General features: G+C 34.5%; 1 protein-coding gene across 3 annotated transcripts in view; it reads right to left on the bottom strand.

Moving 5' to 3' along the window:
• Naa15 (N-alpha-acetyltransferase 15, NatA auxiliary subunit) overlaps positions 1–19,717 on the bottom strand; it is a 104,468-nt gene that overhangs the window by 51,658 nt on the left and 33,093 nt on the right. For 2 of the 3 annotated variants that reach the window (XM_046459524.2, XM_046459525.2), the window contains exons 2-3: positions 3,879–3,963; positions 1,753–1,857 (exon numbers count right to left, since the gene is read on the bottom strand). In XM_046459524.2, the coding sequence (XP_046315480.1) occupies positions 1,753–1,857; positions 3,879–3,963 (190 nt within the window). Of the gene's footprint in view, positions 1–1,752; positions 1,858–3,103; positions 3,207–3,878; positions 3,964–19,717 lie in introns of those variants that run through there. The other variant, XM_058584058.1, reaches the window with a different exon arrangement.

Consider the following 19,717-nt stretch of genomic DNA (forward strand, 5'->3'; position numbering starts at 1 on the left):
ATTATCTTTATTATTAAAAGGAAAAAGAAGCCAGGCCTCCATGGTATATAATTATACAATATCATGTAGATTTTTCTTTGGCTAACAAATGATATACTTAGCACAGTAAAAAGTTCCTAAAAGTCAACCACATATAATATTAAATCATTCATTCATTTAATAATTATTAAGAAGTCTTAATAATTAGGGTGTAGGTGAACAAAACACTTGAAATTTTGCTAAATATTTTAGCTATTAAAATTGTTAAGCTCACAAAATAGGTACAAAAATATTTGCCAAAGTTTATTTAAAATATAACACACAATTTTTCTCCATCTTCCCTCATCCATTTCTTTTATATATATATATATGTAAATTTTTTTTTAGTTGTATATGGACATAATATCTTTATTTATTTATTTTTATGTGGTGCTGAGGATCGATCCCAGTGCCTCACACATGCCAGGCAAGTGCTCTACCACTGAGCCACAACCCCAGCCACCCTCATCCATTTCTATTTGATCCCAAAGATCACATTTTCCTTAATGAAATAAAATTTGTTTTGCATTTCATCACTGTCTTTATAGCATCACAATGAGGTGGGTGAAATTATCCCCATTTTGCACATGAGGAAACTGAACCCTAATATCACACAGAAAGCAGTTGCATTTCAAATCTACATGAAGTACATTATAGTCCAAGCCTGCATTCCAAAGCCTGGGCTTTGAACTATATGCTACTGTGTCTAATATTACTTATTATACACACACTCTCTCTTTTATTTTTCTCTAAAATTATGATCATGATAAAGCTGCATGGTGCCTTAGTCCAGTCAGACTGCTATAATAATATAGCTAGACACAGTAATCTATAAACAACAAGACACTTATTGTTCATAGTTATGGAGGCCATGAAGTCCGAGATAAAGCAAATTCAGCATTTGGTGAGGCTTGTTCTCACTTCATAAACAGCTCCTTCTAGCTGTGTCATCACATGACCAAAGAGTTTCTGCTGGCCTCTTTTATAAGGGCACTAATCCCATATTTGAAGGCTCCACTCTCTTGACCTTTTCACCTTCCAAACCATTACACTGGTAGTTAGATTTCAATTATGAATCTGGGGAGACACAAACATTCAACAATTTCTCCTCCCCCTTTTTTAAGAGTAGGAAGAGCTTTCACAGACATTTTTAAATGCAAATCCCATTTATATGTGAGACAGATATACTGTTAAAGCATGGTGGGTCCAGATGAACACGTTGGTGCACTCTTGTAATCCAAGCAACTCAAGAGGATGAGGCATGAGGATCTCAAATTCAAAACCAGCCTCAGCAACTTAGCAAGGCCCAGTTTCAAAAACAGAAAATAAAACAAAACTAAAAAAAAGCCAGGCACAAAATGTTGCACACATATAATCCCAGCAGCTCAGGAGGATCACAAGATCAAAGCCAGCATTAGCTACTTAGCAAAGCCCCAACTAACTTAGTGAGACCCTGCTTCACAAATAAAAAAATAAATAAAAGGAGATGGGGGGGGGATGTGGCTCAGTGGTTAAGTGCACCAAATTCAATTCCTGGTACCAAAAAAAAAAAAAAGGGCAAAAAAATCATCACAGGTCTGTTAAAATGTTCCCTGAATGAAGGCAGTTGCTATTAACTCAATTTCAGAGAGAAAAATCTCTTCTGGAATTGCATAGTAAGAAGAAACTAGACCAAACTGCTGCCTTAGCTCAAAACACCCCATTTAGTCCTGAAATATATTTCAAAAAGGATACATACATGACTCTTCAAGTCATTTCTCAGACCTCTGCGAACCAATTCATAAGCTTCTTCCTTTTTTCCCAAGCAGTTCAACGTTAATCCTTTCATAGCCAGGGTTTCTATTTTTAATAACAAAAGGGGGGGGGGAGTAAAAAATGTGAAAGAAATTAAACATTAGAAATACAAATAGTCAGCAATAAAACATAATCATACCCTCAAAAAAAAATGCTATGTTATGCTAACAATTAAAAAATTGAAGGAGATTACTGACACATTTCCAGAATTAAAATTTTAAATCCACAAACCAAATAAGCAAAGACTTCTAAATTAATTCTTGGAGACTCTCCTATAGTTTTCTTTCTTTCTTCTTTTTTTAAGATTAAAAACATACATAATGCATGTACATCTGACCAGAAAGATGACCTAGTAATTTATATACTGACAACATGTAATCACTCTTACTACTATTTGTTCTCAGGGGAATTCCATGGGATGACCTTTAAACTATGAAAAGCTATCTTAAAAATAGACTTTATTTCTATGAACCTAATTATGTAAAGGTTAAATTTACTCTTCGGATTAAAACATAAATACATAAGTTACCTACATTTCTGATTTTCATAAATTTCTTTTAAAACGATTTTTTTTAGGATTACTAAATATATGAGTAAAAGATGTCCAAAACCTGCCATTCGCAGTCAACAGATTCAAAGAGAGAACTGTGGCAAGTATTACGCTTCCAGAATAGATTTCTAATTTTATACTGTATATCCTATGAAGTGTAAAGGTATAAAAAAATGTTAATTGTCGCATGCCTGTAATCCCAGAAGCTCAGGAAGCTGAGGCAGGAGGATCACAAGTTAAAGCCCGCCTCAGCAAAAAGTGAGGAGTTAAGCAAAAACAAAGCACTAAGCAAATCAGTGAGACCCTGTCTCTAAATAAAATATAAAATGGGGCTGGGTATGTGGCTCAGTGGCTGAGTGCCCCTGAGTCTAATCCCCAGTAATCCACCTCCCCCCCTCAAAAAAAAAGTTAATTGTCATTTATTTACCTAATTTTAAGACAAAATTTACAATTTATAGAGAATTTAGTGAGAAATAAAACATAAGGACTAAAGATATAATCAAAAGGAAGATTCAACAAATACAGTTTTAAAATATTTTCACTGAAATTATGACACTTCACATGCACCTGATTTCAAAATATGTTAAAATACACGGAGCTGCAGTTTAAAAATAATCAAACAGTGTGAGGGAAATTGTACTTTTAACAATGAAATATGGTACTTTTCTATAGTATCACTATGTTACTACTAAAATGGCCACATTACCAGTATGCATACTTTAAAAATGAATATAAAACAACCTGATATCCAGCTGACAAGGAAAAGGAGATGCATTTAGATACTTTTATCAGCATTGCTTTCCATCCAAACAACTGCAGTAAAAGTAAACACTGAAATGCAGTGAAGGAGAAAGTACAGTAAATGTAGGCAAGACTAAAGAGAGCTAACAGAGAATTATTATGCCCCTCCCCTCTTCAATACTAGCACACTACCAAATTCATCACTGATGAGCTTTCCAAGGTCTGCACTGGTCACATCTGCAAAAGCTTATTTTTCCTTTGCCTCCTCATAGCCACACACTTCTCCAGTTGCTCTACAAATATCTACTCATCTACTTTCATACTGGGAAACTAGTAAACCACCCCAACTTTATATTAAATGTCTTAAACATGACTCACTTTTGAAAATCTAAGACACAATCTAAATATAAAAAAGATAGTTCATGAGTGAAGACCAAAAAGGTCACTTTCTGAATAAGCTTATTGATAAGGAATAAAATTTAGAACTTCATGAAAGTTCTAAAGTAAAATTTTCTTATAACATAATTTTACGTAAATAAGCAGATTGCCCTTTTGGTCCTTCTATCTTTCCTATATAACTAATATCAAATTAGGAATAAATCAGAATTCAAGTAGAATGTGCTATCCATTAAATTAAAAATTTAGTATTGAATTTTATTTTCTCACAGGAATGAAAAATAGGATTCATTTTCTCTGGAAAATAAAAGCAGCTGAATAAAAGAGCCCAATAAGAAGCTAGAAAGACACGCAGTAAAGACATAGTATTTGCTCTTACCTCCATGCTCTGCAAATTTGGGATTAGAGAGGATTTGTTTACAGAACTTCAATCCATTTCTATACTGTTTATGTTCATAACATCTCTGTCAAAAATAAATAAATAAATAATGTGAGTTTACCAAGAAATGCAAAATGCAAAACCTTTAAATTCAATGTTAAATTTTTAATTGTTAAGTGTATTAAATGTTATTTCCATATTCTTGTAAGTTCCACTAAAATGCCACTAAATATATTAAAACCTCAATATAGAAAGTAAAAGTCGTTGAGACATAAAATAGATTCAAGTATCATAAGCTAACTCCAAAAAAAAAAAAACAAAAAATCTAACAACTGAGTGTCATAGAAAAGTGAAAATAATAAAAGATATAGGTATCATATTTTTAAACATTTTCTTTTTATAAAGAAATGAAGTCTTTTAAGCTTAAAGTGCTAAAGAAGTACATACAAAATATCTAGAATAAAAGACTCAAGCTATGGCATATAACAGTGACATTTCAAAGCCTTGGAATAAAAAGATACTAAAAGCTTTGGCAGGGGTGGGGCAACAAATAAGTCACATAAAAAGGGTATATAATCAGAATGACACTGAACTCTTTATTCCATTGTTGTACTCATTTTGGTGGTGCTAGGGACTGAACCGAGGGACTCAAACATGCAGAGCATGTATGCTGAGCCATACCCCTAGCTCTTTTATTTCACATAAATGAAATATTGTTAACAAGAGAACAAATACACAGCCTTCAAAATCAGAATGAAAATTAAGTCTCAATAATCCCAATCACTCAGGAGGCTAAAGAGAGGAGGATCACAAATTCAAGGTCAAGTCTCAGCAATTTATTGAGGCCCTAAGCAACTTAGCAAGATCCTGCTTCATTTAAAAAAAAAAAAAAGCAAAAAAAAAAATAAATAAAACTGGGCTCAATCCTCAATACCATATGGGGAAAGAAAAAAAAAAAAAAAAACACATCCCATACCCAGCCAAATTACTATTAATTAGATATATAAGTAAAATGACATTTTAAAGTATTTTCAGAAAGCTAAGCTTTCATCCTCATATACTCTTAAGAAGCTTTTTTCTTAAATAATTTTTTAGTTGTTGATGGACTTTTCTTTTTCATTATTTGTATGTGCTGCTGAGAATCGAACCCAGTGCCTCACCCATGCTAAGCAAGCGTTGTACACTGAGCTACAACCCAGCCTGCCTTAAAAAGCTTTTAAAAAGGAATTCAAACAAAATTTAAAAAGACAAGACTAAGTACATAAGGACTCTAATACACAAATAAGAACTATAGCAACTTCAAATTGGATCAAGAAACTAAAAGATTCCCATAGGTTTCTACTAAGAGCAAAAATGCACCTGTTGTGCTTGATAACATGGAAAACTATTTTAAGAACAAGACAAAAACATTCGGGAAAAATGAGCAACAAGTCTATACAAAATCAAGCAACTGACTAAATGGAAAGGTATTGACTCCAAGGAAAACAAACACTGGTATATAAAAGGATATGCAGGGGCAGGGGACGTGGCCTAGCATGTGTGAAGCACTGGGTTCGATTCTCAGCACCACATGTAAATATTAATAAAATAAAGATCCATCAATGTCTAATTTTTTTTTTAAAAAAAGGATATGCAGATTTAGTGAGATGTCTGACCTAACAGTGAACAATATATGCAATGTAAGTATTCAGTACTGGTTTATCGAAACTTTTGATGTAACTATGAAGGAGAAATGAGAAAAAAGAAGTAGACAAATGTGTCAATGATTTTTATTAATCAATAGTAAATAAACATCTTTAGAGCTACATATCAAGAAATAATGATATTGGGCTGGGGCTATAGCTCAGTGGTAAAGAGCCTGCCTTGCGTGTGGTGAGGCACTGGCTTTGATTCTCAGAACCACATAAAAACTACAACTAAATATTAAAAAAAAAAAAAAAAAAAGAAAGAAAGAAAGAAAGATAGAAGATATATATATTACTAAGCAACAAGGGGGAAAAAACAGAAAATAAAAAGCTAAGTTGCTTGATTCTGGACTGGAAATGCAAGGGGGCAGAGGAAAATAAGGGAAATATTTTTCATCATAAACCTTTTACAGTTAATTTACACAGGTATCAAAATATGGTTTCAATGCCAGGCATGGTGGTGCACCCCTGTAATCCCAACTTCTCAGGAAGCTAAACCAAAGGATCGCAAGTTCAAAATAAGCCTCAGCAATTCAGCAATGCTCTAAGGAACTTGGAGAGACACTGCCTCAAAATAAAAAGTAAAAAGGGGTAGTGATGCTCAGTGTTTAAACAACCCTCAGCTAAATCTCTAGTGCCAAAAAAAAAAAAAGTTTTTATAAAAATATTTTAAAGAATTCTATTTTTCAGGGAAAAAATATGTATTTCAAAGATAACTGATGCCAGAATTCACCACTACAAATTTAAACAAATTTACTCATAACTTCTTGAGCAATATACTCAAATCTGGGAGAGATAGTTAATGCAAGTATAAAATAGAAAATATACAGAAACAAAACAGTGAAAATGTGAACTTTTACATTCAGCATGAAGAAATCATTGATTATACTCATGCTACAGCAAACTAGAGTGAGATGTATTCACTATCTCTACTTTGATATTTTGCATCTCAAACCTAATTACAACACATCTAGTTTTCTTCCCTAAAAGGTATTCTTTTTATTAAGTCTTTGCCATCTCAGTAGATGCCTTCACCTCAATTCACTCATCTAGCTCGTTAAGCAAAACTAAATAAATATCTTTGGTATTTCTCCTTCCCTCATATTTCTGTTCTCTAGTAAGAACTGTCATCTCCAGCTTCTGTGCAATAGCTTCCTAACCAGTGTGCATATTTTCTCTGCCCTCCAACATTCTAGGAGATGAGAAGAGGGAACGACAGCAGGAGTAACTTGGGAGATATCACTAATCACAAGTGGTCAAAAAAAAATAAAATAAAATAAAATATAAGACCAATAAACAATATTTAGGATTCCTCTCTATTTAATAGCAGAAAGCCCAAGAACAATTTGCTTTTCTTATAATAATAAAATGCATTGAAAGAAGCTGTGATAAAGACTAAGCTGATTAAAAGGTATTTTTTTTAGTTTTTCCTATTTCTGAAAACTACATATGTACAAAGAGCCTAAGTGTTATTGTGCATAAAACCACCATGAATGTATGAAAAATTATTTCCCTAAAAACATAGAAAGCTTTCTAAGATCTAGAACAAGATAAAATGGCCATTTTCACCACTTCTATTTAACACATACTGGAAGTTCTAGCCAGAGCAAATAGGCAAACAAAATTGGAAAAGAATAAGTCAAATTGTCATGGTTTACAGATAACAAAATCTTACATGAAGAAAACTCCCAAGGGCACCAAATAACTTTTAGAACTAATAAATTCAACAAACTTACAGGATACAAAATCAATGCACAAAAATCAGTACTGCTATATGCCAATAGCCAATGGTCTGAAATAGAAATCAAGCAAATCCACTTATAATAGTTACCAAAAATAATAATACATTTAACCAAAGAAGTGAAAGATCTCTACAATGAAACACTGATGAAAGAAAGTAAAGCAGACACCAAAAAATGGAATACCTAATGTTCATAAATTGGAATAAATAATGTTAAAATGTCCATATTTGGTCTGGGGTTGTGGCTCAGCGGTAGAGCACTCGCCTAGCACATGCGAGACCCTGGGTTCGATCCTCAGCACCACATAAAAATAAATAAGTGAAATAAAGGTATTTTGTGCAACTATAACTAAAAAATAAACATTAAAAAAAAATCCATATTTGAGGCAGGAAGATCGCAAGTTCTCAGCAAAAGCGAGATGCTAAGAAACTCAGTGAGACCCTGTCTTTAAATAAAATACAAAATAGGGCTGGGGATGTGGCTCAGTGGTCAAGTGCCCTTGAGTTCAATATCCAGTACCAAACCAAAAATATATATGTATTATATATATAACAGTCTTCAAAGAACTAGAAAAAAAAAAAAATCCTGAAATTTGTATGGAACCATGAAAAACCCTGAATAGCCAAAGCAATCTGAAGCAAAATTAACACAGGAGGAGGCATTAACATTGCCTGACTTCAAAATATACTACAAAACTAAAATAAAACAATTTGGCATTGGCATATAAACAGACACAGACCAATGAAACAGGATACAGAGCCTAGATATTAACACACATATCTACAAATAATTTTCAACAAAGATACTAAGGATATATAGTGGAGAAAGGATGGTCATCTCCATAAATGGAGCTGGAAAAACAGGATATACACATGCAGAAAAAGTAGACCCATATCTGTCACCAGATTCAAAAAGCAACTCAAAATGGGCTGAAGACTTATGAAGCCTCTAGAAGAAAACAGAAAATGCTTCAAGGCATTTGAATGGGCAAGGATTTTTTGGCAACACCAAAAGCACAGGAAACAAAAACAAAAGTAGATACATGAGGTTGCTTCAAACGAAAAATCTTCTGCACAGTAAAGGAAACAAGAGCATGAAGGACAACCTACAGAATGGGATAAAATATCTGAAAATTATACATCTGACATGAGCTAACATCCGGAATATGTAAGGAACTCCAACAACTCAATAGGAAGAAGAAGAAAAAAAAGAAAAGAAAATTATCTCATTAAAAAACGGTCACCTTGGGCTAGGGTTGTGGCTCAGTGGTAGCGCGCTTGCCTAGGATGTGTGACGCACTGGGTTCAATTTTCAGCACCACATACAAATAAATAAAAGGTCCATCAACTACTAAAAAATACTTAAAAAAAAAAAAAAAGGTCACCAGGGCTGGGGTTGTGGCTCAGTGGTAGAGGGCTAACCTAACATGCATGAGGCACTGCATAAAAATAAAGGTATTGCGTCCACCTAAAACTAAAAACTAAATATTTTTTAAAAAACGGTCATCGGACATTTCTCAAAAGACATTAAAAAAAAAAAAAAAGCCATACAAATGGCCAACAGGTACATGAAAAAATGCTCAACATCACTAATCATCAGGGAAACGCAAATCAAGACCACAATGATATATCACCTCACTCCAGTAAGAATGGTTCTGATCAAATAAAGTAAATATAACAAATGCTGGGAAAGATGTAGAGAAAAGGGAATCCTCACCCACTGCTAATGGAAATGTAAATAAGTATAGCATTATGGAAAATAGTATGAGGTTCCTTAAAATATTAAAAAACAGAACTGCCAAATGACACAGAAATCCACTCCCAACAGAAATGAAAGCAGTGTATAAACAGATACATGCACTCCCAATGTTTAAAGCAGCACTATTCATAATAGCCAAGAAACGGGGGGAAAAAACTATCCATCAATTGATGAAGGTTAAATAAAATGTGGCACATATACACAATGGAACACTATTCAACCACAAAATAGATTAATGTTGGTCCTTTGTGAAAACATGGTTGCAACTGGAGATTACTACATTAAGTGAAATAAACCAGGCAAAGAAAGACAAGTGCTACTTGATCTTACTTGTATGTGGAATATAAAAAAGTTGATCTCATAGAAGGTGAGAGTAAGTAGAATGGTGGCTACCAGAGGCTGGGACAAGCAGAAGTAAAGCAGGGTGGGAAGAGGCTGATCAACTGGAACTAAGTTATATTTTTTTGGAAGGAAGAAAGTTCTGGTATGTTACTGCACAGTAGGTAGACTATAGATAATAATATACTATATATTAGAAAACCTAGAAGGATTTTGAAATGTTCTCAGCAAAAATAATGTCTGAAACAGATCTGCTTAACAGGATTTGAACATTATACAATGTATACATGCATTGAAACATCACACAGTGCCCCATAAATATGGATGATTTTTATGCTTTTATGTGTCAGTTAAAAAACAAATTTACTTTAAATTTTGAAAAATTTTGAAAATTATAAATAGATGACTTCCACATTAGGCATGATGGAGTGAAGGTGAACTTGCCTTTCCAACATAAACAAAACTGGATCAAGGATAAAATAGGCAACACAAGATAGTGAACCAAGAGGGAAAGAAACATGAGCAGCTCTTAAAACACCACTTCTTTACACCTGTAGGCACTTTCCACATTACAGCACAGGAAGAAAGATCCCAACAGAGCATACTAGTCCACAGGGTTAAGAGAAACAGATTAATGTTCAAAATGACAGAGGTATTCTGCAAAGAAGAGTACTGAAAATGATGGATCGATCCAGAAATCTGCACAGGATGTCAGGCATTTTTAGGATAAAACTTCACAAAGCTAAAGAATGACCAGAAAGCAGTCAATGGTGCTGAGAGTTCCAACTAGCCAGAATGGAGTGTCAAAGACTAACTGCAGAATTCAACAAACATTGCAGAAAGGCCACACCTAGGTAGTGAACACAAAATAGCCCTGGAGTAGTTTTCACTTAACATGGACAGTGTGACTTTATTTTTGTAGAGCTGAACTTCAGGATTTCATGGTCTGAATGGAAACCACGTATATTTGTTTACACTACCATATTTTCCAAAGGAATTTCATACTAACGTTATCACATAATCTTCATGATAGGGCTGGGGTTGTAGCTCAGTGGTAGAATGCTTGCCTAGCACGCGTGAGGCACCGAGTTCAATCCTCAGCACCACATAAAATAAATAAATAAATAGATAGATAGATAGATAGATAGATAAATAAATAAACGAAAATAATCTTCATGATAATCCTGCAAATTAAGCACAAAAGGTTCAACCCTTATTGCATGGGAGTAAAATGTGGAAAACAAGCAATTTACCCAAGATTACATACCTAGATAATGGCAAAACTTAAGACTACAATCTAGGTCTTCTGATCCTTGGTGGACAATTCTCTTTACCACATATAGAAACTGTATTAAATGTTATTGGCATAAAAGTTGTTAATGCCAGAATTTCCAGTCTTTTAAGAGATCTTCTCAACAAATTCAATCGTATTACCCTGTTTCTTTCCTTACTCAGTTTTCCATCAAGGGGATATAAAATCACCAAAAATTAACTGAGAAAAATAAACACAAGATTAACCAACTGGAAAACCCTCCCAAATAACTGAGTTTAAAACAAGAAAATTAAGCTGGGTGTGGTGTTGCACACCTGTAAACCCAGCTCAGGAGGCTGAGGCAGGAGGATCACAAGTTAAAAGCCAGCCTCAACCACTTAGTGAGGTCTTAAGCAATTTGGCAAGAACCTGTCTCAAAATTAAAAATAAGACAGACTTCAGAATGTGGCTCAGTGATTAAGCACCCCCCAGGACTGAAGGGTTCAATCCTCGGTTTAAAAAAAGAGGAAAGAAAAGAATCAGCTTGCAGGAAGCCCAGGGTTTGATACCCAGCACAGCAGAGAACAAAAAAATCAGTATTCATTTAAGTAAATAGATCTCAATCTCTTTTTTTTCCCCCCTGAAAGCACTACTTCTATAAGAGTACTTGTTACAAATGATAGCAGTCTTCCCATAAAGGAAAAAGTATCAATATTCAATGCATGGCTAATCCTATATTTCCTGATGACAAAATCCAGCCAAAAAACTAGGGCTAGGGGCTGGGATTGTGGCTCAGCGATAGTGCGCTCGCCTAGCACGGGTGGGACCCAGGTTCCATCCTCAGCACCACATAAAAAAAGAAAGGCATTGTGCTGTGTCCATCTACACCTTAAAAATAAATATATATTAAAAAAAAAAAACAACTAGGGCTAGGGTTGTGGCTCAAGTGGTAGAGCACTCACCTAGTATGCATGAAGCACTAGGTTCAATATTCAGCACCACATAAATAAAATAAAATAAAGGTATTGTGTCCACCTACAACAAAAAGATATATATTTTAAGTTTTTTTTTAGTTTTATATTTTAGTTGTTGATAGACCCTTTATTTTATTCATTTATATGGGGTGCTGAGAATTGAACCCAGTGCCTCACACATCCCATGCAAGTGTGCTACCGCTGAGCCACAGCCCCAGCCCAAGATATATATTTTAAAATTAAATTTAAAAATACAGGAAACTATGCATCATATCTTACTCAACAGTTTCTCTTTCGCCACAAAGGTATATAAACCAGGCATGGTGGCACACACCTGTAATCCCAGTAACACTGGAGGATCACAAGTTTGAGCCCAGCCTGGGCAATTAAGCAAGACCCTATCTCAAAATTTAAAAAATATAAAGGGTCAGGGACATAGCCCAGAGGTATGCCCAAAACAAACAAAAGAACCAGATGTACTCAGCTTTAACAAGTTTTATATAATTAAAATATAATGTATAAAGTCCAGATTATAATAGAAAATAAATGTTGATTTTTAAAAATCCTCAACAAAATGGCAAACCAAATTCAGTAACAAATTAAAAGGATTACACACCATGACCAAGGAGAATCTATTCCTGAAATGCAAGGATTGTTCATCATGTGATAATGGATCAATGTAATCTAATATATTACATTAGTAGAGACAGAAAAAAGTACTTTATCATCTCAATTTGTACACACACAAGTGTGTAACAAAATTCAACAACCTTTCAAGATTAAAAACACTCAACAAACTAGGAATAGAAGGAAGCTACCTCAACATAATAAAAAACATACATATATGAAGAACCCACAGGAAACATCAAAATCCATTTTGAAGAAATGAAAGCTTTTCCTTTAACATCAGGAACAAGAATTCTTACTTTCATCACTTCTGTTCAACATAGTACTAAAACTTCTAGCCAGAGCAATTAAACAAGAAAAGGAAAAGGCATTCAAATTGGAAAGAAATAAAATTTATCTTCAAACGGCAATAATTTTACATCTACAAAATCCTAAAAAACTTCACCAAAAAAAAAATCTGTTGGAACTAATAGAGGAATTCAACAAAGTAGAAAAATATATAAAGATCAACACAGAAGTTTTATTTCTATACACTAACAACAAGCAATCCAAAAAAGGAAATCTAGAAAAGTATTTCATTTACAGTCATATATAAAGGAATAAAACACTGGGAATTAACCAAGGAAGCAAAAGCCTTGTACAAAAAATTACAAAAACATTTCAGGAAGAATTAAAGACATACCAAGTTCATGGATTGAAAGACAATATCAACACTATCCAAAGTAACCTATAAATTTAATGCCCTCCTACTGAAATTCCGATTTTTTTTGGCATACAGAAAACACACACACACACACACACACAGAAATTCACATGGAATATGAGAGGAGCATAATAATTCTCAAGCAGCAAAATAATTCTCGGGGGAGGGGAAAAGTTGAAGGACTCACACTTCCTAATTTCAAAACTTAACCACAAAACTAAAGTAATGAAAACAGATAAACGGAAGACCAATCGAGAAATAAGTTCTCCCACATTTGCTCAAGTGATTTTCAGCAAGGATACCAAAGCCATTCAATGGGGGAAAGGAGAGTGTCAATAAATAGTGCTAAGAATCTAGATATCTGCATGTGAAAGAATGCAGCTGGATTCTTACCTAACATCATATATAAAAACTGATTCAAAATGGATCCATGACCTAAATGTAAGACCTAAAATTATAATACTCATAGGAGAAAACAAAGCAAAAGCTTCACAACATTGGATTTGGCAATTATTTCTTGGATCCAACTCCAACAGCACAATCAATAGATTTTTTTTTTCCTTGTGGTATTGGAGATGGAACCTACAGGCATCCTAACACTGAGCATCATTCCCCCACCCCCTTTTAAATTTTTATTTTGAGACAGAGTCTCAGTAAGTTTTCCAGGCTAGCCTTCAACTTGCAATCATTTCACCTCAGTTTCCCGAATGTCTGGGATTATAGGCGAGCACCACTGTGTTCATCTTAGCAATAGACAAATTTTTGACTTTGCAAAAATTTTTAAACTTTGTACATCAAAAGATAGAATCAACAGTAAAAAGACAATCGAGCAAATGGGAAAAATATATGTAAATCATATATCTAAGAAGGAATTAATATTTAAAATAAAGGATATCTCCAAAAAATACACAAATGACCATCAGCACATGAAAAGATGATCAACATTACCAATCATTAGGGAAATGTGAATTAAAACTCCTTACCAGTTTCTCAAAATATTCAATAAAGAATCTTGTGATTTATAAATTGCATTCTGGGTATAGATTCAACATAATTGAAAGCAGGATCTCAAAGAGGCTTACACACCCATGTTCACAAAAGCATTACTTAGAATCCCTAAAATATGGAAGCAACCCCAAGTTACTAAAGGTTAGAAAGTAAGGAAATTCTTCAATATTCTATGACATGGATGAAACTTGAGGACATTATTCAAAGTGAAATATGCCAGGAACAAAGCAGTCAAACTCAGAGAAAAAAAGTATAATGGTGGTTGCCAGCAGCTGGGGATTGAGGGAATGAAGAGTTACAATTCAATGTGTACAAAGCTTTCATTATGCAAAATGAAAGAGTTCTGGAGATGTATGGTGCTCATGGTTGCACAACAATATGAATATACTTAATATCACTGAAATGTACACTTAAAATGATGAAGACAATGAAAAAAATATATTTATTTGCTTATTTTCTTAAATCCCATTTCATACTACCACTGGAGTTTATTCCACAGAACTATATGGGAAGACAAGTATTACAAGATTCTTAATGCTGTAACCAAACTACTAGGCTTAAACTAAGTTTTCTGAGAACTTACTTTACCTTTTATTCTGGAGAAAGAAAAATAGAAAATACTTCATATTTGAGCAAATCTTTCACATACAATTATTTAACACAGGTATTGTGAAATGACAGTAATCAAACAAATTTAATTCTCTACAATAGAATCACTGCATTAAATAGAAATACAAGTCTATATTTCCTTAATCTGAAGCTCTTTTGTTTGAGGAGTTCTTGAAATTTCAGAACTATGAATAAAGAGTTCCGTTGGTATGGAATGAATGCCACAGTACTCTATTTTTCCTCCTGCCTATAACATGATCATATGTTATCATATGTTATCAAAGTTAAACAATAGTTTTAAAAATACTAGAGCACTACAGGCTGTACTATTTTCACTCTAGTATCTTTGACCAGTAATTAAAAATTATGTTACCACTGTGTTAAGAAACAACGAAGCAAAACAGGATATAATTAAAACAGACTTTTTCTAATAGACAATAACATCCCATGTGCAAAATTCTGAAAGCATACACTTGGAGACTTTTGCTTCCAAATGTATAGGAAAAATTGACACCAAATCAGGTTCTTGCAAAGCATAAAACTGGAAAGTACATATATAAATAACTGTTTTCAGCTGCTGGACAAAAGCCAACACAGGAAAGTGGTCTCAGAAAGGGAAAAAAAAAAAAAATCCCTGATTCTACCTATAGGCATTTTCCAGACTGCAGAATAGAGAGGGAAAACACAAATAGCTCCATCAGTCTCACTAATGTAAAGACATATCACAATGAGAAACTGCTGGAATAGGTAGAATGTATGGAACAGGGTACCAGAAACAACTACACAGAAATGAAGCTTCAGAAATCTGCATAGCAGCTGGGTGTGGTAGTGTACACCTATAATCCCACAAACTCAGGAGGGTTGATGCAGGAAGATAAAAAGTTCAAGGCCAGCCTCAGGAACTTATAGTCAAACCCTGAGCAACTTAGTGAGACCCTGTCTCAAAAAATAAAAAATAAAAAGGGCTGGGAATGTGGCTCAGTGGTCAAGTAAGTCTGAATTCAATTCCTGGGAAAGAAAGGAAGGAATGAAGGAAATAAATGAATAAATCTGCATAGCAATCTTTGTTAAATATTAAGCTGGACAGATACACAGCAAGAGTCCACTGAAGCCAGGCAAAGAACAGTCACCAGTCCCAGGAGTCCAACTATGGTGCTTATACATGAGCAGCAGACATGTGAGTTCCAACAACCAGCTAGGCGACTTCAATGAAACAGTACTGAATTCAGCAAAAACTCAAAGCCCACTCCTTAGAAGTAAAGCTACGCTAGACAAACCTTTATTAAAGCTTAAAAATAAGTCTTGAAAAGAAACAAGCTGATGCACAAATTAACTGCCTGTGGAAACCAAACTATTAAAAAGATAACAGGATCCAAACACTCAATATTCAAGTGTCCATCAGATCCAAAATTATGGGGGTGGGGATTACTAGAAACATGTATAAGCAGGAAATGGTGATCCCTAATATATCCGGTTGCAAAATTAATCAATGGAAACAGACTCAGAAATAACAATGACAGAAGCAACAAAAACTTGAAAACATTTTAGATATGGCATTAAGATTACATGGTGATGAGCTGAGGTTGTGGCTCAGCAGTACAGCCTAGCATGTGTGAGGCCCTAGATTCGATCCTCAGCACTACATATAAATAAAGGTATCGTGTGCAACAACAACTAAGAAAAATAAGTATTTTTTAAAGATTACATGTTGATTTTCTTTAATATTAAATACAGCTTTCCATTATTTTATTTCAGATAATACCAAAAAAAAAAAAGTATTTCCCTGAAACTGTTTAAAAGAAATGCAGTATCAAATCAAGATAAATGATAAAAATTCAGCTTGGTTGAAATGATGCCTGGGATTTCTTCAACATAATCAAGGGAGGTAGGGGTCACAGACAGAAAAGAGAATGAACCAAAAATTGGTAACTGTCAATGTAAGGAGATATGATCATTATATTATTCTCTACTTTTTTTTTGTTTGAAATTGTCCATAAGTAAAAAGTTAGAAAGAAAATTAGTCATAAGGTTGGGGGTGTAGTTCAGCAGTAGAGAGTGTACTTGTTGTGAGAGAGATCCTGGGTTCCATTCCTAGCATGAAAAGAAAACAAAAGGAAAGGAAAGGAAGAGAAAACTAGCCTTGGGTATGACAAAATCAAATTAGATTTATTAACTCTAGAAGCCTGGCTGTCTCTTAGTGTAGGCCCCATAGAGGCAGAAAGATATAAAGACAGCATACACAGCTTAAGAATCTAGAGCTGTAGCTATTTAACATTTAAATAAATTAAATAGCATTTGAAACTCCTCAGTAAAGATCCTCAGTCTACTACCCACATATCAGGTGTTCATATGTGACTAGTAGCAACTGTACTATAAGCCAGATATAGAAATTTCAATCATCACAAAAATTCTAATGGGCAATATTGTCTAGAGTTTAAATCTTAGCAACTATTTCATAAACAGCTTTATAGCACTGGCCTAACATATTAGAATCTCAATTGTGTCTGTAAAATGTGGACATTAACAACCTTGCATGGGTTGGTCAAGATTTAAATGCAAATGTACATAAAAAACCCGAGTAAGCACGCAGTAAAAATATTTAAATAAAGCACTATATTATTAACTAAAGCTTATAACTTTAGACCCAACCAGCTTCAATGATTATAGAGAAATCTGAAGCAGAAACTAAATTAAAACAGAAGAGAACAAGAGCTGATGGTAATGTTCTATATCTCAAAATGAAAGCAGTTGCACAGATGTATGCATTTGTTACAAATGATAGGACATATACCCATGACTTCATGCATTTCACTGTGGATAAATGATACTTCAATTTAAAAAAAAATTTTTTTAAATGTTTTTTGCAAACAGACTAAAAAAAAACACATTGTCTCTCTCCTAAAATTCTTTTAGTTGGAGCTTCTGTTTATAGATAATACTACATTTTTGGTATCTTATGATTTATGGCAAACTACCACAACTATGGGACAAAAATTCTTTATATTGTATTTTAAAATAAGTTTGTTTATTCTAACAGTGTAAAAATGAAATAAAATAAGATCCACCAAGGTAATACTTAACAAATCAAGGCTATTTTATAATATCCCTTAAACTAAAGGAACTTCAAATGTCATCTGGTATAAGTAGTCAAACAGCTCATGTCTGGTGCCAACTGACTATTTTCTTTATTTTTATTTTTATTTTATTTTTAGGTACAGGTGGATACAGATCTTTATTTTATTTGAATGTAATGCTGAGGATCAAACCCAGTGCCTCACACATGCTAGGTGAGCCCTCTACCTCTGAGCCCTCTACCTCTGAGCCACAACCCCAGGCCCCAACTGACTATCTTTTAACTACCAAAATGGTTTTACATAAATGGACCCAAGCTCCACCAACCTTTAAGCTGATAACTTATGGAACTGGAATCAGTTTAGTTTGCAAGCTAAATGCTGGGAGCCATTAGCCAAGTAGGTATGACAATTTCCTTGCCAGCGTACCCCATGTTGCTGACATGTTGCAGTGACATTGAATGTAGGTGACCTTGCTCAAGGACCAAGGCAGATTAGGGTGTTCCCGGTTTTAAGATAATCGTGTTTAGGGCGTTCCCAGTTTAGGTTCCAGGTTTAAGGTTTAAGATTATTCCTGCTGGGAATAGGGCGTATCCTGCTGCCCGAGTTCCCCTTGAGTTCTCACGGGATTCAGACAGTATATTTTGGGAGACAGAAGCCCAGTGGGAGTGGATTTGGGCAGAGAACGTGGATTTCCCCAGAACGTGATTGTAGACGGCTGGTGTGAGTTCGGGAATAAAGAGTTGCTGTTTGAATCTACAAGCTGTGTGGTGGCTCGTGATTGTGTGCCCAGCCAGACTGTGGCAGCTAAACATCTTTTTCCTTTAGTTATTCCTTATATGAAAGTTTTAAGTCCCTCTGACATTCTGATCAGTCTGAGGTTAACATAATATTGTTCTCATATTTCTATATTTTTAAAAAAGTAGTAAAGTTAAAAAAAATTGGATGCATTTTCATCACTGTGACCAAAATACCTGACAAACAACTCGAACAATAAAAAGTTTATTTTGGGCTCACAGTTTCAGAGGTTCTGTCACAGTGGGCCAACTCCACAGGTGAGGCAGAGCTTGATGGTAGAAGTATGTGATAGAGGAGCACTGCTCCAATCCTGGCAGCCAGAAAGCAGAGAAAGGGGAAAGAGGTGCAGGGAAAATGAACCCTTCCAGGGCAGTCCCCAGTGACCCACCTCCTCCAGCCACGCCCCACCTACCCACAGTTTCCACCCAGTTTGTCCATTCAAACTTGGATGGACTGATGAGGTTACAGTTCTCATAATTCATCTCACCTCTGCATATTACTGCATTAACACAGGAGATTTTGGAGACACTTCATATCCAAACCATAGCCCTGGAGGACTGAAATAACTTGTCCTCTTTATTTTTCCAAATACACCTTTTTAAAAAATATATTTATTTTTTAATTGTAGTCGTCAATACTTTATTTTTTTATGTGGTGCTGAGAATTGAACCCAAGGCCTCGCACACGCTAGGCAAGCGCTCTACTGCAGAGTCACAACCCCAGCCCAGATACACCTTTTTTTAAAGACATTTATTTTTTAATTGTAGGTGGACACAATACCTTTATTTTATTTGGTGCTGAGGACGGAATCTAGTGCCTCAGGTGTGCTGGGCAAGCGCTCTTTCCTCTGAGCCACAACCCCAGCCCTCCAAATAAACCTTTTTTTAAAAAAATGTGTCATCAGTATTTCACAAAACAATGGACATCTTAATATTTTAAAAGAAACAAATACAGAGTGTCAGAATAAAATAGACAAAAAAAGGTCTGACAGAATTTGACATCAACACTTCTGTGAAGGATTGGCCATTAGGGAGTCATTCATTGGCATATATTTCTGGATATTTTGGGCCCAGAAGTGAAAATTATATACAGTCTTCCTAGCAGCAGAACTGAAGGTAATAATCACTATCTGCTTTCAGAATACTATACTGTTAATGTATCATAAAATGTGCAGCTTTTATTGGCTCTTTCATTTTTTCAGCATTAAATTATGTCATTTGAAAAACAAAAATTGAAGGGGAATTTAGGATTCCAGCTTATGAGCAGATTTCTG

This window comes from Marmota monax, unplaced genomic scaffold (assembly GCF_021218885.2).
Source record: "Marmota monax isolate L192 unplaced genomic scaffold, Marmota_monax_Labrador192_F-V1.1 WCK01_AAM20220418_F8-fsc00039, whole genome shotgun sequence".
In the NCBI taxonomy this organism is placed as follows: Eukaryota; Metazoa; Chordata; class Mammalia; order Rodentia; family Sciuridae; genus Marmota; species Marmota monax.